A 26,785-nucleotide genomic window follows, 5' to 3' on the forward strand; every position below is an offset into this window, starting at 1 on the left:
TTGAGTATCTGGAGCATCAGCATTTGTGGATTCGATTACAGGCTCAAAATGGCCAGAAACAAAGACTTTTCTTCTGAAACTCGTCAGTCTATTCTTGTTTTGAGAAATGAAGGCTACTCCATGCGAGAAACAGCCAAGAAACTGAAGATCTTGTACAGCGCTGTGTACTACTCCCTTCACAGAACAGCGCAAACTGGCTCTAAGCAGAATAGAAAGAGGAGTGAGCGGCCCCGGTGCACAACTGAGCAAGAGGACGAGTACATCTAGTTTGTGTCTAGTTTGAGAAACACTCCTCACAAGTCCTCAATTGGCAGCTTCATTAAATAGTATGTGCAAAACACCAGTCTCAATGTCAACAGTGAAGAGGCGACTCCGGGATGCTGCCCTTCTAGGCAGAGTTCCTCTGTCAAGTGTCTGTTCTTTTGCCCATCTTAATCTTTTTTATTTTTATTGGCCAGTCTGAGATATGGATTTTTCTTTGCAACTCTGCCTAGAAGGTCAGCATCCCAGAGTCGCCTCTTCACTGTTGACGTTGAGACCGGTGTTTTGCGTGTACTATTTAATGAAGCTGCCAGTTGAGGACTTGTGAGGCGTCTGTTTCTCAAACTAGACACTCTAATGTACTTGTCCTCTTCTTTCAAAAACAAGGACAATTCTAAGTCAAATCAAATGTATTTATATAGCCCTTCTTACATCAGCTGATATGTCAAAGTGCTGTACAGAAACCCAGCCTAAAACCCCAAACAGCAAGCAATGCAGGTGTAGAAGCAAGTGATCCCAAACTTTTGAACAGTGGTGTATGTGTGTTGGACGTGTGTGTGTGTACTATACCTTTTTTGCCTCTTTTTTAGCTTTGTTTTTTTCTTTCTTGTCTTTCCTCTTTTCTTCAGTGTCTCTTTTCTTCTTTTTTATCAGCAGCATTCCAATGTCAATTCCACTCTGTGTAAGAAAATGAAATGGAGTGCTTGAGATAAAGAGAGTGAAGGAGAGAGAAAGCAATTCAGATAAAAAGGTCTATTGAGAGAATGACACACAAACACTAGTCATACACTGTTTGTTCACCCAACCACAATTGCTAATAACACATTTTCAACCACAGGGGTGTGTCAGAAATATTTGTGCTATTTTCACAGTGGAAATGATGAGCACAATAGGTGGAAGTGGCACAAAACAACTGTTTAAATGAATAAATAAATACATACATTGTAGGTGTGACGAGGGCATGGCCACTCACTGGCCAATCAAAGTGTTTCATGGCCTAATGCCGTGTCCACGTCCTATTGGAGTTATCAGAAGCTCCTAGTTCCCAGTGGGAAATTTCACTTGAATGACCCCGAATCCAAGTCAGAATAACAAGTGGGAAACTCAGAGAAAATGTTGTTACCCGAGTTGCCGAGTTGTGACATTTCACCACTGACCTTTTACTTTTTCAACCAGAAGATGACGACAAATTGCTCATCAATATGAATAATGAAGCTGGTCTGACCATATTGTCAATGTTAAGCAAGCTAGCTAACTTAATTATTAGCAATGTCAGCTTGATAAGCTTGCTATCTAAAATCTTATTGGTTGAAGAATTGTTCAGAGTTCAAAAGCACTTGAACACATCCACATCAGACTTACGACTTCCCACGAGCAAGTGAAGCCAGTCTAATATGGCATGCCGTTGTCTCAAGTTCATTGATAGTCTTTGCGTTGTCATCAACTCTGAATATTCCTAGTAGAACCCTTCAACCAAAGAACCCTATGCGCATTCTTTTTCAGATGAGTACTGATTTTGTATCTTATTATTACTGGAATGTTCAGAGTTCTCAACTGACATTAATATTGTTCATTTCAATCAAATCAAATAACATTTTATTAGTCACATGCGCCGAATACAACAGGTGTAGAACTTACAGTGAAATGCTTACTTATGAGCCCTTAACCGACAGTGTGGTTTAAAAAATACGGATCAGAATAAGAGATAAAAGTCATTAAAGAGCAACAGTAAAAAATAACAATATACAATTGAAGTCAAAAGTTTACACACCTTAGGTTGGAGTCATTAAAACTTGTTTTTCAACCACTCCACTAATTTCTTGTTAACTTCTTTGGGATAGGGGGCAGTATTTTCACGGCCGGATTAAAAACGTACCCAATTTAACCTGGTTACTACTCCTGCCCAGAAACTAGAATATGCATATAATTAGTAGATTTGGATAGAAAACACTCTCAAGTTTCTAAAACTGTTTGAATGGTGTCTGTGAATATAACAGAACTCCTATGGCAGGCCAAAACCAGTTGGAATATTATCGCTATTTTACGAGAAAAATAGCATAAAAATGTATTTTAAACATCGTTTGACATGCTTCTAAGTACGCTAATGGAATATTTTGAACATTTTTTGTCACGAAATGCGCTCGCGTGTCACCCTTCGGATAGTGATCTGAACGCACGAACAAAACGGAGGTATTTGGATATAACTATGGATTATTTGGAACCAAAACAACATTTGTTGTTGAAGTAGAAGTCCTGGGAGTGCATTCTGATGAAGAACAGCAAAGGTATTCCAAGTTTTCTAATAGTAATTCTGAGTTTAGTGAGCCCCAAACTTGGTGGGTGTCAAATTAGCTAGCCTGTGATGGCCGAGCTATGTACTCAGAATATTGCAAAATGTGCTTTCGCCGAAAACCTATTTTAAAATCGGACATAGCGATTGCGTAAAGGAGATCTGTATCTATAATTCTTAAAATAATTGTTATGTATTTTGTCAACGTTTATCATGAGTAATTTAGTAAATTCACCGGAAGTTTTCGGTGGGTATGCTAGTTCTGAACATCACATGCTAATGTAAAAAGCTGTTTTTTGATACAAATATGAACTTGATTGAACAAAACATGCATGTATTGTATAACATAATGTCCTAGGAGTGTCATCTGATGAAGATCATCAAAGGTTAGTGCTGCATTTAGCTGTGGTTTGGGTTTATGTGACATATATGCTTGCTTGGAAAATGGCTGTGATTATTTGTGTCTATGTACTCTCCTAACATAATGTAATGTTTTGCTTTCGCTGTAAATCCTTTTTGAAATCGGACAATGTGGTTAGATTAACAAGAGTCTTATCTTTAAAATGGTGTAAAATAGTTGATTGTTTGAGAAAATTGAATTGTGGTATTTTAGTTGGTTTTGTATTTCGCGACGTGCGATGCCATTGGCTGTTGGCTAGGGGTTCTGCAGGCAGAACAGGTTTCCGCTTGCGGAACGTCTGTCCTCAACAGGTTAAAGTAATTTCCTCACTATCTTAAATAAATGTGGACAAGGTGTCTGGCTAGACTGTAAACTCTCCTTCCAGACTCTTATTAAACATCTCCTATCCAAAATTAAATCTAGAATCAGCTTTCTATTTCGCAACAAAGCCTCCTTCACTCACGCCGCCAAACATATCCTAGTAAAACTGACTATCCTACCGATCCTTGACTTCGGCGATGTCATTTACAAAATAGCCTCCAACACTCTATTCAGCAAACTGGATGCAGTCTATCACAGTGCCATCCGTTTTGTCACCAAAGCCCCATATACCACCCACCACTGCGACCTGTATGCTCTAGTCGGCTGGCCCTCGCTACATATTCGTTGCCAGACCCACTGGCTCCAGGTCATCTATAAGTCTTTGCTAGGTAAAGCTCCTCCTTATCTCAGCTCACTGGTCACCATAACAACACCCACCTGTAGCACGCGTTCCAGCAGGTATATCTCACTGGTCATCCCCAAAGCCAACACCTCTTTGGCCGCCTTTCCTTCCAGTTCTCTGCTGCCAATGACTGGAATCAATTGCAAAAATCGCTGAAGCTGGAGACTTATATTTCCCTCACTAACTATCCGAGCAGCTAACCGATCGCTGCAGCTGTACATAGCCATTCTGTAAATAGCCCATCCAATCTACCTACCTCATCCCCATATTGTTTTTATTTACTTTTCTGCTCTTTTGCACCCCAGTATTTCTACTTGCACATCATCATCTGCACATCTATCACTCCAGTGTTAATTTGCTAAATTGTAATTACTTGCTACTATGGCCTGTTTATTGCCTTACCTCCTCACGCCATTTGCACACACTGTATACAGACTTTCTTTTTCTATTGTGTTATTGACTGTACGCTTATTCCATGTGTAACTCTGTTGTTTGTGTCGCATTGCTTTGCTTTATCTTGGCCAGGTCGCAGTTGTAAATGAGAACTTGTTCTCAACTAGCCTACCTGGTTAAATAAAGGTAAAATAAAAAAAATGATCAACTCAATCCTATAGAAAATCTGTGAGCAGAGCTGAAAAAGTGTGTGCGGACAAGGAGGCCTACAACCCTGACTCAGTTATAACAGCTCTGTCAGGAGGAATGGGCCAATATTCACCCAACTTATTGTGGAAGGCTACCTGAAACGTTTTACCCAAGTTAAACAATTTAAAGGCAATGCTGCCAAATACTAATTGAGTGTATGTAAACTTCTGACCCACTGGGAATGTGATTAAATAAATAAAACTGAAATAAATAATTCGCTCTACTATTATTCTGGCATTTCACATTCTTAAAATAAAGTGGTGATCCTAACTGACCAAAGACAGGGAATTTTTATTCGGATTAAATGTCAGGAATTGTGAAAAACTGAGTTTAAATGTAATTGGCTAAGGTGTATGTAAACTTCAACTGTATACAGGGGGTTGCCAGTATAGAGTCAATGTGCGGGGGCACCGGTTAGTTGAGGTAGTATGTACATGTAGGTAGAGTTAATTAAAGTGACATAGATGACAACAGAGAGTGGCAGTGGTGTGGAGATGGGGGGGGGGGGGGGGGGGCAATGTGAATCGTCTGACTAGATGTTCAGGAGTCTTATGGCTTAGGAGTAGAAGCTGTTTAGAAGCCTCTTGGACCTAGACTTGGCACTCCGGTAGCGCTTGCCGTGTGGTCGCAGGGAGAACAGTCTATGACTAGGGTGGCTGGAGTCTTTCACAATTTTTAGGGCCTTCCTCTGACACTGCCTGGTATAGAGGTCTAGGATGGCAAGATAATTGGCCTCAGTGATGGAATGGGCTGGGCCATTAGCACTACCCTCTGTCGTGCTTTGAGGTCAGAGGCTGAGCAGTTGCCATACCAGGCAGTGATGCAACCAGTCAGGATGCTCTTGATGGTGCAGCTGCAGATCCTTTTGACGATCTGAGGACCCATGCCAAATCTTTTCAGTCTCCTGAGGGGGAATAGGTTTTGTCATGCCCGCTTTACAGCTGTCATGGTGTGCTTGGACCATGTTAGTTTGTTGGTGATGTGGACACCAAGGAACTTGAAGCTCTCAACCTGCTCCACTGCAGCCCCGTCGATGAAAATGGGGGTGTGCTCGGTCCTCTTTTTCCTGTAGTCCACAATCATCTCCTTTGTCTTAAGATGCACTTAACTCATTTAGCAGTCATTCTTATCCAGAGTGACTTACAGGATCAATTAGGGTTCCATGCCTTGCTCATGAGCACATCGTCAGATTTGTTTTACCAAGTTTGATCGGGGATTCGAACCAGAACTTTTGAATACTCGCCTAACGCTCTTAAGCGCTAGGCTACTTGCTTATAGTCTGTATGTCATATCAAGACTCTGGATGATTCATATCGATGTGCCGCTACCGTCTCTGTTGGCTGGGCTCCCTGCCTGTGCCATTAAACCCCTACAACTCATCCAGAACGCCGCAGCCCGTCTGGTGTTCAACCTTCCCAAGTTCTCTCACGTCACCCCGCTCCTCCGCTCTCTCCACTGGCTTCCAGTCGAAGCTCGCATCCGCTACAAGACCATGGTGCTTGCCTACGGAGCTGTGAGGGGAACGGCACCTCCGTACCTTCAGGCTCTGATCAGGCCCTACACCCAAACAAGGGCACTCCGTTCATCCACCTCTGGCCTGCTCGCCTCCCTACCTCTGAGGAAGCACAGTTCCCGCTCAGCCCAGTCAAAACTGTTCGCTGCTCTGGCACCCCAATGGTGGAACAAGCTCCCTCACGACGCCAGGACAGCGGAGTCAATCACCACCTTCCGGAGACACCTGAAACCCCACCTCTTCAAGGAATACCTGGGATAGGATAAAGTAATCCTTCTAACCCCCCCCTTAAAAGATTTAGATGCACTATTGTAAAGTGGTTGTTCCACTGGATATTATAGGTGAATGCACCAATTTGTAAGTCGCTCTGGATAAGAGCATCTGCTAAATGACTAAAATGTAAAAAAAAATGTCTCTTATGACCGAAAATAACTTCTGGACATCAGAACTGGGATTACTCAACACGAACTGGAAGAATCTTTTTCCTTTAACGAGTCCGATGAGAAAGATATCCTGCTCTCCCAGGGACAGGCCCAGATCCCCGTCATTTGCGTGAAGAAAAGATGGAGGAAAAGAGGATGCAGATAGGACTGCCTTTTGAGAATCTGTAGGCGAGCGAGTAAACTCCCACTGCCATCAATTTTAATTGCTGACATGCAATCATTGGAAAATGAAATTGATGACCTACGTTTACGATTATCCTACCATTGGGACATTAAAAGCTTCTACCCCCAAGCCATAAGACTGCTGAACAATTAATCAAATGGCCACTGGACTATTACATTAACTCCCCCCCTCCATTTGTTTTGTACACTGCTGCTACTCGCTGTTTATTATCTATGCATAGTCACTTCACCCCTACCTACACGTACAAATTACCTCTAACCTGTACCCTGCACACTGACTTAGTGCTGGTACCCTGTATATTGCCTCGTTAGTGTTATGTTATTGTGTTACTTTTTATTATTTTTTACTTTAGTTTATTTGGTAAATATTTTATTAACTCTTCTTGAACTGCACTGTTGGTTAAGGGCTTGTAAGTAAGCATTTCACGGTAAGGTCTACACTTGCATTTGGCACATGTGACAAAAAAGTTTGATTTGATCGACTACACAACTACTCCATATCACCAAAATGTTCCAAAACGGAGATATGGTTCTTCAGTTTAAGGGTTCCAATGTGGATTGATACTACAGTTTGTTAAATAGCATAGGCTACGAGTAATAACAACTGTAAAAAAGGTGTGACCAATATTGCCCTTGTAGTCAAGCAAGTTTCCAATTAGCCAATTGTACTAATAATGTGACTACTGATGTGTGTATTTAAAGTAACTGCCCAGTGTTTACAGATTTCAATGAGAAATGACCTATAATTAATTACAATATGAGTGAAATCATTTTCCTTCAGAATTGTTTTAATTAAGTATGTTAAAAAGCAGATTTTTCTGTGTTGGAATGGTGTGGGCTTCTACCGGTCATAAACAATCACACTACCTTCTCCTGCAGTGCATCCAGGTATAGCTGAGCGTTGGTATAGTACATTGTGGTGGAGGAACGGAAGATAGTGATACCTGGTATCTCTTTTGCCTGTGGGACAAACCAACACACAAACAGGGGACTTCAATAGATGGTAATCTAAAAACTGTTTTAAAAGCCACTGTTGAATAACCCACTCACACCCACCTAATTACATATTACAGTTCTGTTTTTTTGCTTTGGTTTTATTTTCTAAAGTATGGGATGAATTTCCAAAACTCTTAGTACAAAACTACAAACTGGTAACACTTGTAACATGGACAGTCTTGCATTCAAAACCTTTCATTGTGCATTAATCTTGTTTGTTCACCACGCAACCACTGAAATCGTTGCATGACTCATCCATGATGTGGTACGCTCATGGGGATGGCAATCAGAAATCTTCCACCTGTATTGTAATGGTGTATTGTATTTACAGTAATGTATTGTACTTGTATTGTAGTAGTCCTGTACATGGCTCAGTTTGTAAGAGCATGGCATTAGCAACACCAGAGTTGTGGGTTTGATTCCAACTGTGGTGACATACCAAAAATGTTGTCACTTTGGATAAAAGTGTCTGCTACGTAAATGGCATATATTACAGTACTGTATTTGCCAACGTAATTTTAGTAAAGCAGTGTGAACTTTGCATTGCATTGTGAAAGGCAATTACTTTATATGAACATGTGTTGCAATGTGAAACATGTATTTCTAGATGAAACACTGATTAAGTTTGGTGAAAAAAAGGACTGTATGATTTTGTGTAGTTGGTCAGTTGAAAATGTACTTAGACAACTAACTTTTTGATGATCTGTTTTGAGTTTTGTACTAAAAGTTATGAAAATGTACCGCATACTAAAGCGATACAAAAAACCTGTAAACTCCTCAGTTTCACCTCCTCATATGTGTCTGTATCCAGGTAGAGCTCAGTCCCAGGAACGTGCCCCAGGATAGAGTACCGCGGCCTGGGAGAGAGAGAGAGAGAGAGAGAGAGTGCGCGTGAGAGAGAGAGAACAGATGTTATCTACTTTATGAAGAAAGAGGAAGAAAGAGTCGCGACCAGAAGGGTTGCCCCAAAAATTATAATAATACGAGTACAGATTTTTGTATGGGACAATATATAACATTTTTGAGAAAGATATTTACTGGTTTCTTTTCATTTCGGTAAGAGATTAAAATGTAATAAAGGTTATTTGTTAATGTAAAAATGTAAATGTACCGATTTTAAGGTTGTATCATCATATTTGGGGTGGGGTCGCGAGAAATTATTGCGAAAAAAATGGGGTCCCCGCTTAAAGTTTGAATACCACTGTTAAAAGGTAAATCCCTCTTACTCTCTCTTATAACAAAGCAAACAAACACAAACGCAAACACGTGTGCTCATGGACACACACATACACACTTTTAAAATTGTATAAACTGCCTTAATTTTGCTGGACCCCTGGAAGAGTAGCTGCTGCCTCGGCAGCTAATGGGGATCCATAATAAATACAAATAAAATACACTCAGACTCACAGTTGTGTTCTGAAGATGACAGTGAGCATAGAGAAGCTGATGGATGCAGCCAGGCCGAGGTCCAGGTTCAGCAAAATAGTACACACCAGAGTTACCAACCACACCAGCTAGGGGACAGCAGAGACACAGGTAATCAATATGGGGAATACCCAGGAATCAGGGTTTCCCAAACCCCATTTGAGTCATATACGTTAATCTCAAGTTAGGATGCATGTTTTAGGACATAAATATGAAGTGTATAGATGTGTTGCTCACACATCTATACACGGCGGTCTAAGATGCTAAATTTCAGTATAAGAGGTGTCACTATAGACCCTGGTTCGAATCCAGGCTAAATCACATCTGGTTGGGAGTCCACAGGGCGGCACACAATTGGCCCAGGGTAAGCCGTCAATGTAAATAAGATTTTGATCTTAACTGACGTGCCTAGTTAAATAAAAAATAAAATTGCTCACCAGGTCGACCTTATTGCTCTTCCAGAGTGCAGGAATGTCTTTAAACTGCATAAAAAGGCCTTTCAGGTTCACAACCACTATACAGGCCAGGACAGCCTAGGGGACACACAAACACTCATCAGATCAGTGTTGTCTGTGTTTGGATGGAGTGGAGGTGATGGAGAGATGGATACCTTGGGTAGCTCCTCAAACAGTGTCCCCAGTTGCAGAATGAAGATCAGCACAAGTACTGAAGAAATCAGCCCCACAACCTGACAAAATGTACAAACACACACATCAGTTAGTGTGTACGCTTGCGTAAATATTAGCAAATGAAGATACGTGTATGTGCATGCATGAGTGTATGTCTGTGTGTGTTACCTGTGTCTTGCCTCCAGTGCTATCCTGGAGGAGGGTACGGGACGGAGAAGCAGCAATAGCGTGGCATTGAAAGAATCCTCCCACTATGTTACAGAGACCAATAGCCACCATCTCCTAGAAAGAGAGAAAGAAGACCAAGAGAGTGAAAGAGAGGGGGGAGATTAGAGGAATCCAGAGGCTCAATTACATTGGGGTTTATTTACTTGTGGCCACCCCCAGTAAATAAGTCCTAGTGCTTATTCAGTGGTATATTCAGTACTTCTCCTTCATACTTGACTGAGCAGAGCGTGTCGGCCATTAAACATTCAGGACCAGAGAGCTGTAAGCTGGTACAGACACTGTGTGTTCTCTTCCTGTCTCACTCTTTCAGAGCAAAGCAACCCCAAGCACATGCCTCTGTTGGTCTGCCTGCATGCCAGTGTGTGTGTGTGTTTGTGCGTGCATGTCTAGAATTGGCTTCCTATTTCGCGACAAAGCATCCTTCACTCATCCTTCACTCATGCTGCCAAACATACCCTCGTAAAACTGACCATCCTACCGATCCTCGACTTTGGCGATGTCATTTACAAAATAGCCTCCAATACCCTACTCAATAAACTGGATGCAGTCTTATCACAGTGCCATCCGTTTTGTCACCAAAGCCCCATATACTACCTACCACTGCGACCTGTACGCTCTCGTTGGCTGGCCCTCGCTTCATACTCGTCGCCAGACCCACTGGCTCCAGGTAATCTACAAGACCCTGCTAGGTAAAGTCCCCTCTTATCTCCCCTCACTGGTCACCATAGCAGCACCCACCTGAAGCACGCACTCCAGCAGGTATATCTCTCTGGTCACCCCCAAAGCCAATTCCTCATTTGGCCGTCTCTCCTTCCAGTTCTCTGCTGCCAATGACTGGAATGAACTACAAAAATCTCTGAAACTGGAAACATTTTTCTCCCTAATTAGCTTTAAGCACCAGCTGTCAGAGCAGCTCACAGATCACTGCACCTGTACATAGCCCATCTATAATTTAGCCCAAACAACTACCGCTTCCTCTACTGTATTTATTTATTTTGCTTCTTTGCACCCCATTATTTCTATTTCTACTTTGCACTTTCTTCCACTACAAATCTACCATTCCAGTGTTTTACTTGCTATATTGTATTTACTTTGCCACCATGGCCTTTTTTGCCTTTACCTCCCTTATCTCACCTCATTTGCTCACATTGTATATAGACTTATTTTTCTACTGTATTATTGAATGTATGTTTGTTTTACTCCATGTGTAACTCTGTGTTGTTGTATGTGTCGAACTGCTTTGCTTTATCTTGGCCAGGTCACAATTGTAAATGAGAACTTGTTCTCAACTTGCCTACCTGGTTAAATAAAGGTGAAATAAAAATAAAAAATAAATGTTCCACCTGGTTGCTGTCCACATTGTAGCCGTGTTTTTGGCCGAAGATTTTGCCCAAGGAGATGTTAAGGGCATATCCCACTATGCCTACTACGAATGCATCACCAACTACCGAACCCCACAGACTAATGTCAGGTGACATGGGAGGCTGTAGTCTAAGGATAGAGAGGAAAGGGAGATGGGGAGAAGGCAGGAGTGGAGAGAAAGGGAGAGGGAGAGAAGGAGAGGGAGAAATTAAAGTGGACAGGGGGAGGAAGGGATAGAGGAGAATTATGTGGTTACAAAGACACTGTAAAAATGTATCCCATTGATTACTGCCTCGTACAGACCCCTCCTCCTTCCCCAACACATCCCCATGATTCTTGCCGCTGTTGAAACATGTACACAAACAAATAATTACATTGGGGTTTAATTGTGTATCAATGCGCAGGCTATGTTATGATGGCTCAAAGTAACCTGAATGATAAACAAAGTGATAAAGGACCTGTAGGCTACCTGAGGTAAAGCATTGTTATGAAGAAAATGATTTGATAATTGAAAGAATGAAATGATCAATTTACACCAGTGATAATGATCAAGCTTATGAATACTGTCTCATGTCAATCTGATAACTAATCACTCAACTGACAATACTCTGGGAAACACCAAAACGTTCCACTAGCTACTGTTGCAGCAAGTTGAGCTTCAGCTTCATCAGTGTCATCAGGAGTTGGTCTGTCAAGTCCAACTGAAAGCTGCCTTTGTAGAGGGATAGAAGATGTTCCTCCAGGGTAGAGAAGGCAGCAAGAGACAAGCCTGTATGCAGTCGACAGAGTGCTTCGTTCCTCAGCAGGGTTTTGTAGAGAGGTGCTGCTGGGCACTGTGTCCCTGCCTCACAGGTGGTGGGCTTTACATGATCACCTGAGCTGTAGTTGTGATCACTTAGAGACGGGTCTTCCCATTGGGTTTGGGCATCCTTCTCTGAAGGCATATCCATTCCTTCTATCTGTGTTGGCCAATCCCCATTTTCAATTTGGTGAACACTTAGAGATGGGTCTTCCCATTGGGTTTGGGCATCCTTCTCTGAAGGCATATCCATTCCTTCTATCTGTGTTGGCCAATCTCCATTTTCACTTTGGTGAACACTTGAGCCTGTTGTGTCATCTGTTAAGAAATCAGTATGGCTTGTTAAACAAGTCAATGGACAGTTAATAACAAAAAAACACCATGCTAAATGGACGCTCCTAATAATATTTAATAATCATAATAATTAAGTATATATAAAATTGGATTTTTTTATTATTGCGTTGTAGAGGAAATAAATGGTTATATTGAGACTGTGCATAGATACAAATGCAAGAGGGAGACACAAAATGAAAGCAAGAAAACTTTTCAAGCGTTTTGCTTACCTGTCACTGATGACTGCCTGACCAACACCCAATGCTTCTTCATGAGTGGAGCATCGTAGCCAAGCCATTTCTCTGGGTAAGGATGCTCCACTGTAGGCTTCTTGTCAAAGAAGTGGTAGGAGCACACAAAGGGATGTTTTGGTGATTTCTTTAGTTTCAACGCTTTGAGCCAAAACCGCAAAGTCTCCACGTCTTTAGGAGGTGGATGCAGGTCGTATGTGGCTCACAGGTCCATTCAAATCGACGTAGAGGTTGGTGTTCAAAACATTGCTATTGTAAAAACTGTCTCTTCATCCAACTATTGTGACAGCCTCGTACTGAACATATAATGCTTGTCATGTTGATCAATTTTAGGATTTTGTGCGGTTCTGTCAGTGTAAAACTATTAAGCTCTCAACTAAAAGTACCACTTTGCATGCGCTAGCGTCGCACAAATGCTGCCGGAAATACAAACACAATTGCAACTAACTCACCGCGATCACTGTGACGTTCCAGAACAAGGCGAATAGGATGACTCTTTCCCAATGAACTACACCATATCACCTTCCCCTATCTTCCCTCTTCCTCTCCTCTTCTCCTGTGGACTCAACTGATCTTAGAAATCCCCCACCCACACACAAACACTAACACATAACACACACTCATAAACACTCACCCTTTGGGGATCTGTCCGATGACGGCCACTTTGTATCGGCTGTTCAGTTTGCAGTAGTAAGAGATAAGTGTTGCTACTATGATCTGTAACACACACATAGACACACATAAGTTACCATGCTCACAAAAACACAACATCGCTTGTCCTGTTGTGTACATGTGCATTTGTGAGTAAATCATTATTTCAGACCCTGTGTGGCTTTGCTGTGTTTGGAATCCATGAACAAATACAGGCCGATTATTTAACACAACTAATCATTTTACCATATTTTATTGGATCAATGTGACTAACTGGGCACATGCACACAGAGAGACACATACACTCCTCTTGACGAAATTACAAAATTATGTGCAAATATGGAACATTAAACTAAAAATAAGATGAACCACTTTCTGGCCTTACTCTCCTATCAGCCATGGTGACAGGTTGCCCTCTAGTGGTTTTCACTAAACGTGTCGTTAAAGAGACCAAAAGAGAGAGAGAGGAATGAGGAGCAAAAGACTTGAGGATGATTGTATGAATAATAATCAGAAACACACAGAGAGGTGTTAGATGTAGAGCAGGGTTTCCCAAACTTGGTCCACGTGTTTGTTTTTGCCCTAGCACTACACAGCTTATTCAAATAACCGAGTTTGGTTAACCCTGGTGTAGAGGACTTACCGTTATGAGTTCTATTGGAACAGGCACAGGCATTTTCTTCTCATAGTAAATGTTGAGTTCTTTGACCGCTATGAGGACCGCCAAGGCCACTAGAGTTACCACCACGGCCGCAATGTTAGTCTCTGGCAGATGTCTACAGATATCTATTAGGAGCTAGAGAGAGAGAGAGAGAGAGAGAGAAATGAGGAGCGCGAGAGAGAGAGAGAGAAATGAGGAGCGCGAGAGAGAGAGAGAGAGAGAGAGAGAGAGAGAGAGAGAGAGGAATGAGGAGCAAGAGAGAGAGAGAGAGCGAGAGAGAGAGAGTTTCTGCATACATGCAGTAGTTGGAAAACATTTACAACTTTTGTACGTGTGAATCATCTGTTTCTGTGTGTGGATGTGTTGTGTGTACCACTCACATAGACCTGAGACAGCGGTCCGGAGAAGCGTCCAGTGCGGATCCCAAAGAAGTTTGGGAGTTGGGAAAGTACCACATGTATACCTGCTCCTGTCATGTAACCACGCACCAGGGGATCCGACAGGTACGTCACCGCAAAACCAAACCGAATCATGCCCAGCAGAAACAGAAAGATCCCACTCAGTAAAGTGGTGCTGGCTGCTATCTGTACTCTGAAGGCATCACGGGCTACTACATCTATAACTGCAGTCCCATTGGTTCCATTTAGAATCATGAAGGCACTGTTTGGGGCCAGCCTCTCTGTCGTGGTGCCTATCATGATGCTGGTCACAGCAAATGCGCCTGAGGGAACACACACACATTACACACACAAGATCATATTAGTGAATTCATTAGCATATTCCTTCGACCAAATTATATTAAAACATTCAAATTCTTTCTCTTTCTCCTTCCCCCCTTCCACACTCTGTCTTGCCTACGGAGATGTGTCTGGAGGTGCCAAAGATGCAGTACATGAGTACAGGGTAGAAGGAAGTGTAGAGGCCAAACACTGGGGGCACCGAGGCCAGGAGAGCATAGGCCAAACCTGGGGAAACGTTACAGAAATGTCAGTCTTCATAGTCTAAAATAGATAGTTATCATGTAGTATTCTCAGCCCAAAGAGATGCAACACTAACTTGAGATCAACTTGTGTAAATCATGCTTTCACATACCTCAAGCATTGTTATCAATTAAAGATTTACATGTGGTTACATGCAGTGGCTGACGTGACTAAGTACTCAGTGGTGTAAAGTACTACTTAAGTAATTTATTTGGGGAGGCCTATCTGTACTTTAATATCTCTATTTGTTACAACTTTTACTTTTACTCAACTACATTCCTAAAGAAAATAATGTACTTTTTTAACATTTTCCTTCACCCTCAAAAGAACTGAGAACTTTTTTAATGCTTAGCAGGACATGAAAACTGTCAAATCTTTCCACTGATCAAGAGCACATCCCTGGTCATCCCTACTGCCTCAGATCTGGCGAACTCATTAAACACAAATACTTCATTTGTAAATTATTTCAGATTGTTGGAGTTTTTTTTATGCTGCTGTCTGGTTGGCTTAATATAAGAATTTAACTTGACATATTCTCAAGTATAACAATTGGTACTTTTGAACTTACAGTAAGTACATTTTTAAATAAATAGTTTAGACTTTTACTCAAGTAGTATTTTACTGGTTAACTTTCACTTTTACTTGAGTCATTTTCTATACATTTTGGTCAGGTACGACTATTTAGTACTTTTTCCACCATGTGTTGTTGATTTCAAGTTAGGATTGGGCCCTGTGTGTGTGTTCAAACAGTAGAGGTGGTACAGACCCATAGGCAGGTGCATGATGCCAATGCTTATGCCAGATATGAGGTCTCCCAGTGCGTCTTGTCTCACTGAGTAACAAGGCAGCCATGACAGGATAGGTATAAAGCTCAGCACAGAACGCTTCAGCTTGGGCACTGAACACCTGCGACCAGGGGGAAGAGTTGGAGAAGTGGAGAAAAGAATAATACATTTTTGTTATCCATTTGTGACAACGGATATGTGTCTGCTGTGTGTTGAAGTTGGTGGATAGGGCATGCAGGCAACTCAGCTCCTTGAGTGCCACAGTGAGTGCAGGGTTTTGTTCCATTCCATCTCTTACACATCTAATTAAACTAACCAGGAGTCTTACAGCTAGGCTGGAACATAAGCCAGCACACACTGTGGCCATTCAGGACCAGGTTTCATCTCCTTTAGTGGCACATAGAGCTGGTAACACTGTGCCATAGGGCTGTAGATAAAATCAAGGGAGTACGCCTACATAGGATTTTGACAAAAGGCGAAATTCGGCAATTAAAATAAATGTTCTATCACATTGAACATATTATTTTGGGGAAGCTCAATTGATTCTGAGTTTGAGCATATCAAACTATTAATAAGATGTGTACACTCAGATTTTGTATAAATCACTTGCGCTGCTCGCGGTTTGAAGTCCACAATGTAGGGGGGAGGTTGTAAGGCAGGGTTCCCCAACTGGCCGGATTTGGCCCACGAGTGGTTTTATTTGGTCCCCAAAATTGTCTTATGTCATTAGACACAAAAGACTGTAAAAACACCAGGAAATCAGCTCCAGGTGATTTACATTTTTGAAATCTGCTCCCAAGTATTCCCACACATAGTAGAGTGACATGATCGTATAAAAATGCAAGAAAGTTTTGAAATGATTATGTTTTAGTCAAATAGTATATCTGTTTGGGATTCTTGCGGTCAAATTGACTTGTAATTATTAGAAAGAGGAGGAAGGGAAGCGCTACTAAGGTACACAATAGTAAATGTTGGTAGACAGAAGGTGCTCTTTGGTAAAAGGGGTGAGTTGGTCATCAAAAAGAAAGGAGGACCAAGGCACTCTTCATATAATTAATTAAAATGCCTTTATTATTATGGCATGTTCAATAGAAACAATGTTTTTTCAAATCCGACGCGTTTCGGCTGCATGGCCTTCGTCAGGGAGTACAAAGAAATAATACGTCTTCTTTTGAACAGCTTTTCCAATTAGCCCTAATTTGAAGAGGGAGTGGTTAAAATTGATTGGACACACCTAGTAAGCAATAGTATACACACTTTAAAGTGAAATACTGTAGCTATGTTATCCAAGCTAGAAGTATCAGAACACTTAAAAAGGTAGTTCTAACCTTAAATATGGCTGGGAGAAGTGTCAAGAATAAGAAAGTAATATATTCCATAGTACACTAGAACACAGCAAAACATGAACAACAAGAGTCTAAACATAGCTGAGGGCAATTGAGCAAAATGTCCACTAGATGACAGCAAATGGACCCATCACAACCCTACAGGAAGGGTGAGAAATCCATATCTTCATTTAAACCCGGGTATTTAGTGGCCTGTAGTTTGTAAATCCAAAAACTTTCCCTTTGGTTTAACTGTTTAAGACGGTCCCCTTTTCTAATAGAGGCCGGGATATGATCAATACCCATAGCTTGTAGGGAGGCAGGGTTGCCATGGTGTAAGGACGTGTAGTGCCTTGCCATGGGGTAGTCGTCATTGCCTACCCGTATGTCGTACTTGTGTTCCGCTAGGCGGTCTTGAAGGCGTCTCTTTGTCTCTTTGGTTTGTCTATGTTGAAAATTGGTTACCATGACATAATCCCTTTGTTGAAATTTCACCCTCTAAATAACAGTCTACATTGATGACTTTTGCAAATCCAATGTATTTGACTAAATTCCACATCACAATACCTTGACAAATTTCATTGAAACAACATTGATTCAACTAGTTTGTGCCCAGTGGGATGTTACTATCTTACCTGAGGGAATCTTTCACCCGTTCCTTCAGGAGAGGTCTGGTGGAGTGAGTCCGTCTTCTGGCCAACTCGTCCAAGCAAAGCTCGTTCAGAACATCCCTCTCCACGTAAAACTCCCCAGCCCTCTGCTCCTTAACTCCCATGGCTGTCTTCCAACACTGAATGTCTGTGTGTTTATTGCTTTATGTGTCTCTCTCTTTTCTTTCTATGTCTCTTTGTCTGTCTTTTTAGTCTGAAACAGTGTACAGAGGAGAAACCTCTTGTTCCAAAACAGCAGTCTCACAATTATCATCAAACTGTCAAACACCCTGATAAGAGGTACAAAAAACAAGAAGCTACTCTATGTTCCAAGCTAGTCTGAGTGTACTCCTGGCTGTGTCTTTGTTTGTATCTGTTGGACCTTCTTCATATCTGGTGCAGGACACAATCCCTGATATTCTGGTTCTAACAGAGACTTGGCTGACTGATTCGGTCTCGGATAAGGACATTGAGATTTGTGGTTAAAATATCTTCAGGTGTGATATATTGCAAAAAGGGAAAGGAGTGGCTGTTTATGTAAAAACAACACACTTGGCATCATGTTGTCTAAATATTACTGTTCCCAAGAAAATTAGCTGGTTATAGATAAGCCAAATAAACCCAAATACACATTTATTTGTTGCTGGGATTTACCACTGTGATTAGTGAAAACAGGGGATGGATCAACAACATTGCAGTTAGTTACAGTATGGGATCTTACTTTGAAACAGGAAAATAATCCTGCAGCAACAGGAAATGTGAATTATTATGTGGATTGTAATAAATGTACATTTTCGTAGGTTTTTTTCGGGAAAGGAAAATCAAGTGTGAAAATTCAAAGTGGAAATTACAAACTTCAGAAGAGTTTTTCAACCTAAAATACACTACAAGTTTTATGTCAGGGTGATCAAATGAATAACAGTTAATGTAATAACTTTTCAATTTTGTTAATAATAAAACTGGTTAATGTAATAACTTGCCGGCTAATGTAATAAAATGTTGAAAGGTTGATATAACAACTTTTTTTTGCCTTAACAACTGTTATCAATTTGTAAGTCGCTCTGGATAAGAGCGTCTGCTAAATGACGTAAATGTAAAATGTAAATGTATTACGTAACAACTGTTTTGATGAATAATGTAATTACTTGTTAGATGGTAATAACTTCAACCAGTGTAATAAAATACCAAAATCAATATTTTTATGTACTATTTCCCTCAGTTTGATAAACATAACACCACCAACAAACAAACTCATGCACATCATACATTAATACTCAGACATTCATAAGCACTCATTGAAATGTAGGCTACGCACATGCAGAGTCATAGAAACACACGAACACCAAAGTAACAGAATAGTCATAAACTCATACAAGACACGTAAGTGTGTTCACCAAACTACCAAACGTCATTGAAATGTGTACACACACACAAACACATAGGCACCTGAGCAAGAGCCCCATATGGAAGTGTACTGTGGCCGCTTGGCAGTTACAATGTTGCCAAGCTGTATGCTGTGCCTATGCGCAAAATGAGAAAGCACTGAATATTTGTACCTCGATAAAACAGTTCTGCTTTGTTGGTAAGTAAAATCAACCAAATAAGTAAATTCTACCCTATATGGATCAAATACGTATGCTGCTGGGACAGGTTTGAAACATTTTCATGGTGATACTGTGACAGCGCTTTAAAAAAAAAACATGTTAGAGATAGGGATGTGCATGAGTTTCGACGGACGACAAAACTCGATCTTAAAACAGAGATCACACATTTTGAAATTAATTTGCATGGACTCTAGTGTTCCATAGGCCTACATGTGCCTTTGCACAACAAAAAAGAAACCAAGCCAAGTTCCTCTCTGTACATTCCCTTTCTCCTCTGTGTCTCACTCACTCAACTGCGTTCAGACACCTCCCTCTACACACTTGTCATGAATATGCGCACAAGCACCCACTAGACATACAGAAATAAATACCTATAAAAACATATCTAACTGATGTGATACACAAGCTACATTCCTTGCCAAACAGATTCTGTGGCCGTAATACCATGCAGTGTTCAATATGGAATTGCCCATTTACAAAATTTCAAAGAACAAGCAGAATAAAATAAATCAAACATATGTATATAGAAAAGAAGACCAATTTTGGTTTGTAACCGTGGAAAAATTGTCTTTCAACTTCGCCAAACTGAGCCCCGTTTCAAATGATCACTCTTTGAGATGCGCATCACTTTGCACTGCAATCTTTTTTCATTTGGAAAAATGTTCTATTCTATTTTATTCTGTTATTTTAAATAATTTTCTTTACTATAAAATAGGTGTGTCTTGACTGTGACCAGGGTTTGGGAAATAAGAATCATCCGTCTACTAAATTAACAAAACAAGGCTGGCTATGTCACAGCCACAGGCTTCTACAAACAAGCTCCACCTTTTTGATGATCGTGTTCCACAATATAACCAGCTGATATTACGGTTTCAATAAATCAATCTTAAATGGCATTTGTTTTTTTATTGACTGAATATACAGTATATTGAGCAGTTTAGCAATTGGGATTTCTTATCTGTAATTGTAATGATAAATTAGGCATTGTTGGCATATAGATAACATATTTAACACATAACACATATTTCTTTCTGGACTTTTTTAAATTTATTTGAGTACTCCAGTTCAATATAATTTATTGTGGCAGAACCTAAGAAAATTATATGTGTTCTGTTCATACATATGGATTCCTCCTGTGAAGAAACAGTGTAGAATTTCACGAAATGGTTTAACATTAAAAATATATAATTCCTGATCAAAATGAAAATGGAAAATAATCACATTGTGTTCAGGATTCATTCATCACAATCCAATTCCATGTATTCAATATAAAGGCTGGTCTGCTCATAGTTTTGTAGACTTTACTTCAGCAAGCATAAACACAACCCCCAATGAAAATAAGGAATGGTGAATACAGTGGAGGAACACAACTGATATGAATGTATCAGCCTCAACTCCACCAAAGCAACGCTCTGTAATGGAAGGCCACAATGTTGAAGATGATGACTTACAGATGCCCTATCTTAATTTGATCATTCTCTTCTTTCATGAATTTGAAATGAAAACTTGTAGTGTATTCATGGTTTAAAAATACATCTAAAATGTCATTTCCACTTTAAAATGTCAGACTTGATATGCCCTAACAAAAAATGTATCAACCCCTCAAGAATGTCCATTAATTATAATCGTATATGACAAGAAGGCCTGCACACTGTTAAAGCTCCCAATTCACCGCTTTATTGACAACGTTTCCATCCGAAACGGATCTTCGTTTCGGGTCAAAGCATGGTCAAGAAAGTGGTGAATTGGGAGCTTTAACAGTGTGCAGGCCTTCGTGTTCTACATTAGAATTCTTTATTAGCCCAGCATCTACAGTATGTTTTTAAGGATGTACGTACGACCACAAACTTTTCATTCATTATAATTGACATTTCTTGTTGCTGCAGGAATATTTTCCTGCTGTGTGAAACTGGCTCAAATTAAGATCAGACATATGTACATGTAGGAGTAACCCAAAGATACGTAGAAGTAGAAGTAATCCAACTTCATTATAAGTATCTCTGCATGTCCACAGTGTTGTAAAAAAATCATACAAATCGAAAGTCCCCGTTGCCTAGATCTTTCCCTATATTATACCTGATTGACTACTGATGAAGCCATTCACAATTTTGTGTAGTAGTATTTACAGATTTTTTTTACTGATTTCCATAAACAGTGAACAAATTTGCAACCTCTTCTGATGAAAACAAAGTGTTAATGTTCTGTGAACAAAACACTTTACAATTAATTTTGTATTCATCGATTACAATTATATTTAAAGTTTTGCAAAAGTGGGTCTAAGATATGTAATTCAGGTACAAATGTTAGAAAATTACCAGACATTATGCAAATGTATTTAAAGACATAGTACAATGATTTTTATTTACCCTTCCTGTTGAAAAGGGATATCTCAAGTTTAAATACACTCAGTACTAAAGTGGGAAAAAAATATATTTTCAAATTTTATTTGATCATTGTTGTTCTGCTACTTTCAACCACAGTTCCAGGAAGTGATTGTATGTGAAAACTGTATTATTGTGTTTGGTGTGTCATAGGGTTGGGCACGGTAACAACAAAAATACATGTTTCCATTATACACATGCACACCCTGTATGTGTGGGTATATAGCAGTACATTATGTGTATTTTGGCAACACAAAAGGGGGTACACCATAATGCATTAATTAGACCCTTTTTAAATAATTAATAACCCCTTCATGAATGTTGCAATACTGCATCATTCATGATAACCCTCATACCACATTAATACAGCATCAATCATATGTAATCTTCTAAACAAAAGGCCTGTTTTCATTACAGTATTACAAGTTACTTTGTAGTAGAAATATCTGGTTGGATTGAATTGGACAGTTGCTGGTGTTACTGACGAGGATAATTCTGCGCAATAAAATACTTTGATAGACTCTGCTGAGCTTAAGCCAAGATGTTAGCTTGAGTAGCTAATGAAAGGTTTCAGGTTTCCAGCAAGGTTACTAAACATTTTCAAATGACACGAATTGCCCTGGTGTTTTCCAGATCTTGGTTGAAATAGTATTTGAAATACTTTTAACATTTGCTTTGGCCTGCCTGGCGTGCCAGATTGATTGGTTCTGCACTTTTGGGACTATTCCATGTAAATCAAAATAAAGGACATAATACATAAAAACATAGATTTTAGTATGCTATTACATGATCAGTTATTACGTTATTCATCAAAAAAGTTGCTACTCACCTGATAATGTAATAACCACCAGATAACATAATAATAAACGGGAAAAGGTAATACGTTAACCATTGAACAATTTATCGTATTGAATCCCGGCCTAAGTAAAGGTGTTTTCTATTGCAACTTTTATTTTGAAAATGATGTTGAATGGTTTCAAAGGTTTTATGAATGCCAATCGCATTTCAATGTGACTGTGCATGTGTATACGTTTCAATGTGTTTGTGAATGTCTATGAGCATTCTTATATGAGTGCATGAGTTTGTTTGTGTAGTAATTGGTGGTGGGGGGTGGAATCTGCATCGAATTGAGGGAAGTAGTACATAAAAACATTGATTTTGGTACACTGTAAATTTCCTGTAAAATCTACATTAACTTACTGGCAGAAATGTGTAATTTGTTGTAGAGTAGAGCTACTGTAATCCATTTTACAGTAATCCATTTTACAGTACCAAAAATGTTGCTGTAATCTAATTTACAGTATATTACTGGAATTACCCATGCAGCGACATATTACCCAGTGTTCTTTGAAAGTTTTCACTTTTACATTTAGGTAATAGCGGCCGCTCTTGTCCTTAGCAACTTATAGTCAGTCAGTGCATTCAACCAAGGTTGATAAAAAATAAACACATCACAGTCATAGCAAATAATAAGTCTTTGTAACTGTTACTGAAAATGTTGTTTTTGTTAAGGAAACATTTGTGTTAAAAATATTTGTAATTTACCAAACCATGCACCAAGGGACAAGAACTGTGACTTGCTTTGCTCTCTGGATTAGGGTGACATTGAAAGGAGCGATAACTGGGGTGACGTTAAGTGTTGAGGAAGATCAACTGAAATTGAAGATTCCCGGAGTATGTGACGGCCGCCGTTTGGTGCGACGCAGACCCGGTGGAGAGCACGGTGAAACAGAGAAGACACTGTCTGTCCTGCTGAGTTTTGATGCAGAGACTTTGCCCGAGAAAGTCAAGTTAGGATATGTCAGTTATCCCATGAGAGCTATTGTCCCAAACCCATTATGGTGTTTTGGGTGCCAAGCTTATGGTCATGTAGCAGCAGTGTGAAGGAGGGAGGTTCCTAGGTGTGAGAAGTGTGCAGGAGGGCATGAGACAAAGCAAAGTGTAGTATCGGTGGAAAAAGTTAACTGTAGTTGTACCCATGGTGCTGATATCAGAAGTGTCCGGTAAGGGAAAGACAGGTTGAGGTTGTCAGGATCAGAGTAGTACAGAAGGTGTCATATGCTGAGGCAATGAAGAGAGTAGTAGGGGAAGATTGGTACAGGGCGAGGAATCCTGAGAGGATCCCTGTGAGTAGGCCAATGAAAATACAGTGATTGGAATAATATGTGCATCAGTAAGGTTGGTTTTTCAGCGTTCATAGACATGGTTATCAACTGCAGAAATGGAACGTACATCACAGAAAAAATATGTGGTGGCACCTTACGAGATTTTACTGCAGAAGAGTTACAGGTGGTGTGGAATGGTATTGTTCTGTCTTCTCGTTGGCCTGGTGTAGGATTAGATAGCGTTAAAATAGTGGAATGGTGTGGTGATATTTATTTTTTCATTCGTGTTAATAGTTGGCAGGGTAATGTTTTCCTTTTCCATTTTCCCTTTATTGAATCACCAATGTTTGGTTCTGAAAGAGTTCAAAACTAATGGACAACTAGTCAAAGCTTAAACCAAGTTTATTCACCCAATGGGTCAAAGCTGAACAAACAAAGCCACATTTCGACCAGCACAAGTATTTATACCCTCCTATTAGGCGGAGTCTTCTCCTTGTACATCTAGAGAGCCAATACATCTCTGTTGCCAGGCAGGAAGTTAAATGATGTGTGTAATAAAACTGTTCCTTCATCTGACCTGACCTGGGCCCACATTCCTCACTCCTCCCTAATCCACGGCTAGCCAACCTTATCAGTGACTGCAACCAAGTGATTACCTTTTTCCTCACGAAGTAACTTCCATACTCCTATTACTTATCCACACTCCATTGACCCCACCATATACATTTCTTATACATGTAATAATGAACTTCTAGTATAGCAAGTATTTCAAACTAGAACACAACAGTCACTCCATTTTGAATAGTAATTCCATACCATTCAACATTATACAAACTTTGAAATTACTTATAAATGAACAGAAAATAAAGCATGATTAACCTGTTATGGCTAGGGGGCAGTATTTTCACGGCTGGATAAAAAACGTACCCGATTTAATCTGGTTACTACTCCTGCCCAGTAACTAGAATATGCATATAATTATTGGCTTTGGATAGAAAACACCCTAAAGTTTCTAAAACTGTTTGAATGGTGTCTGTGAGTATAACAGAACTCATATGGCAGGCAAAAACCTGAGAAGATTTCATGCAGGAAGTGGCCTGTCTGACAAGGTGTCGTTCTTCTTGTCTCTGTTTATTGAAGAGTGAGGATCTTAGCTGTCCCGTGACACTTCCTACGGCTGCCATAGGTTCTCAGAAGGCGGCAAAATACTGAATCGTGGCTTTGCAGGCTCTGGCTGAAACAAAGTAGCGCGTTTGGGTAGTGGATGGTTACAGTACTGTGAGACTCAGGCTCGTGCCCGCGTCGACCGAAAGCTTTGTTTTCTTTCCTCTGTTTAGCTAAATGGACATTCCCGGTCTGAATATTATCGCTTTTTTTACGAGAAAAATGGCATAAAAATGGATTTTAAACAGCGGTTGACTTGCTTCGAAGTACGGTAATGGAATATTTAGATTTTTTTTGGCACGAATTGCGCCATGCGCACGACCCTTCTTTACCATTCGGATAGTGTCTGGGACGCACGAACAAAACGCCGCTATTCGGATATAACGATGGATTATTTTGGACCAAACCAACATTTGTTATTGAAGTAGCAGTCCTGGGAGTGCATTCTGACGAAGACAACAAAAGGTAATCAAACTTTTATAATAGTAAATCTGATATTGGTGAGTGCTAAACTTGCCGGGTGTCTAAATAGCTAGCCCGTGATGGCTGGGCTATGTACTTATAATATTGCTAAATGTGCTTTCACCAAAAAGCTATTTTAAAATCGGACATATCGAGTGCATAGAGGAGTTCTGTATCTATAAATCTTAAAATAATTGTTATGCTTTTTGTGAACGTTTATCGTGAGTAATTTAGTAAATTGTTAGCAAATTCCCCGGAAGTTTGCGGGGGGTATGCTAGTCTGAACGTCACATGCTAATGTAAAAAGCTGGTTTTTGATATAAATATGAACTTGATTGAACAAAACATGCATGTATTGTATAACATAATGTCCTAGGTGTGTCATCTGATGAAGATCATCAAAGGTTAGTGCTGCATTTAGCTGTCTTCTGGGTTTTTGTGACATTATATGCTAGCTTGAAAAATGGGTGTCTGATTATTTCTGGCTTGGTACTCTGCTGACATAATCTAATGTTTTGCTTTCGCTGTAAAGCCTTTTTGAAATCGGACAGTGTGGTTAGATAAAGGAGAGTCTTGTCTTTAAAATGCTGTGAAATAGTCATATGTTTGAAAAATTGAAGTTTTTGTATTTTTGAGGAATTTGTAATTCGCGCCACGCCTATCATTGGATATTGGAGCAGGTGTTCCGCTAGCGGAACATCTAGATGTAAGAGGTTTTAACATTCTCAGTTGATTTGTATGTTTACACCTCCGAGACTAAATGCATGGGTCTTTCCCCTGCTTCCAGGGAGTGACCCTATAAAGTCTATCTGCAATGCATGGGTCTTTCCCCTGCTTCCAGGGAGTGGCCCTATAAAGTCTATCTGTAATACATGAGTCTTCCCCCTGTTAGGGTTGAACTGGCTATTTGTATGCATAACTTCTATAATATACTGGGGAAGCTATGCAAAGTACATAAACTACGAGTAAATCAACTGTTGAAGACAAGAAGAACTACAACCGGCAACAGGAAGTGCGTCACGACGCTGGGATCAGCCTGCACGCCGACGACAGGAGGAGCAAGTTTAAACCACGCTCCTCCTCCCTCTGACAGGCCAGCATTGAGCGGGAACTAACTCTGTCAGAGAATAAAAGAGAGAACAAAGGAGGTGTCGTTCTCTTCCCTGTTTGCCCTGCGAGGTGTCACAGAGAGACCGTATATGAACGACATATTTACCACACACGTGTTTGCATTAATTAAAGTACAGCTAAATCAGAAGTTACTATGTGCTGACTAATTTGTTCTGTTACCAGAAACGAACTGTCGCGACATTAACATGGTGAACCCCGACGGTCTGGTATATAGAACGTCTACACTGAGCATTTAATCAGCCAATTGGACTTCGCTTTCGGGGAACGGTCTGCTTTACAAATTGTCCGGACTACTAAAAACAGGTAAGCAGACACCTATTGTTATAATAACTAAAGATCTGCATATTGGCTTTAACCAAATTACTTTTGTGAAGCACCTGTTCGATAAAAGTGAACAAAATTATGAA

The 26,785-nt window shown here is 40.2% G+C and overlaps 1 protein-coding gene across 1 annotated transcript in view; it reads right to left on the reverse strand.

The window, feature by feature from the left end:
- Window positions 1-18,304, reverse strand: part of LOC106600630 (solute carrier family 26 member 6) — a 29,879-nt gene extending 11,575 nt beyond the window's left edge. Inside the window, exons 1-14 of the mRNA XM_014192131.3 lie at window positions 17,517-18,304; window positions 15,538-15,677; window positions 14,646-14,756; window positions 14,172-14,512; window positions 13,774-13,926; window positions 13,114-13,196; window positions 11,078-11,225; window positions 9,675-9,788; window positions 9,488-9,565; window positions 9,315-9,410; window positions 8,860-8,966; window positions 8,240-8,309; window positions 7,324-7,416; window positions 832-939 (exon numbers count right to left, since the gene is read on the reverse strand). Of these exons, the coding sequence (XP_014047606.2) occupies window positions 832-939; window positions 7,324-7,416; window positions 8,240-8,309; window positions 8,860-8,966; window positions 9,315-9,410; window positions 9,488-9,565; window positions 9,675-9,788; window positions 11,078-11,225; window positions 13,114-13,196; window positions 13,774-13,926; window positions 14,172-14,512; window positions 14,646-14,756; window positions 15,538-15,677; window positions 17,517-17,656 (1,782 nt within the window). The 5' untranslated portion in view covers window positions 17,657-18,304. The remainder of the gene's footprint in view (window positions 1-831; window positions 940-7,323; window positions 7,417-8,239; window positions 8,310-8,859; window positions 8,967-9,314; window positions 9,411-9,487; window positions 9,566-9,674; window positions 9,789-11,077; window positions 11,226-13,113; window positions 13,197-13,773; window positions 13,927-14,171; window positions 14,513-14,645; window positions 14,757-15,537; window positions 15,678-17,516) is intronic.
- Window positions 18,305-26,785: the final 8,481 nt, after the last annotated feature.

This window comes from Salmo salar, chromosome 03 (genome assembly GCF_965601325.2).
Source record: "Salmo salar chromosome 03, fSalSal1, whole genome shotgun sequence".
NCBI classification, from domain to species: domain Eukaryota; kingdom Metazoa; phylum Chordata; class Actinopteri; order Salmoniformes; family Salmonidae; genus Salmo; species Salmo salar.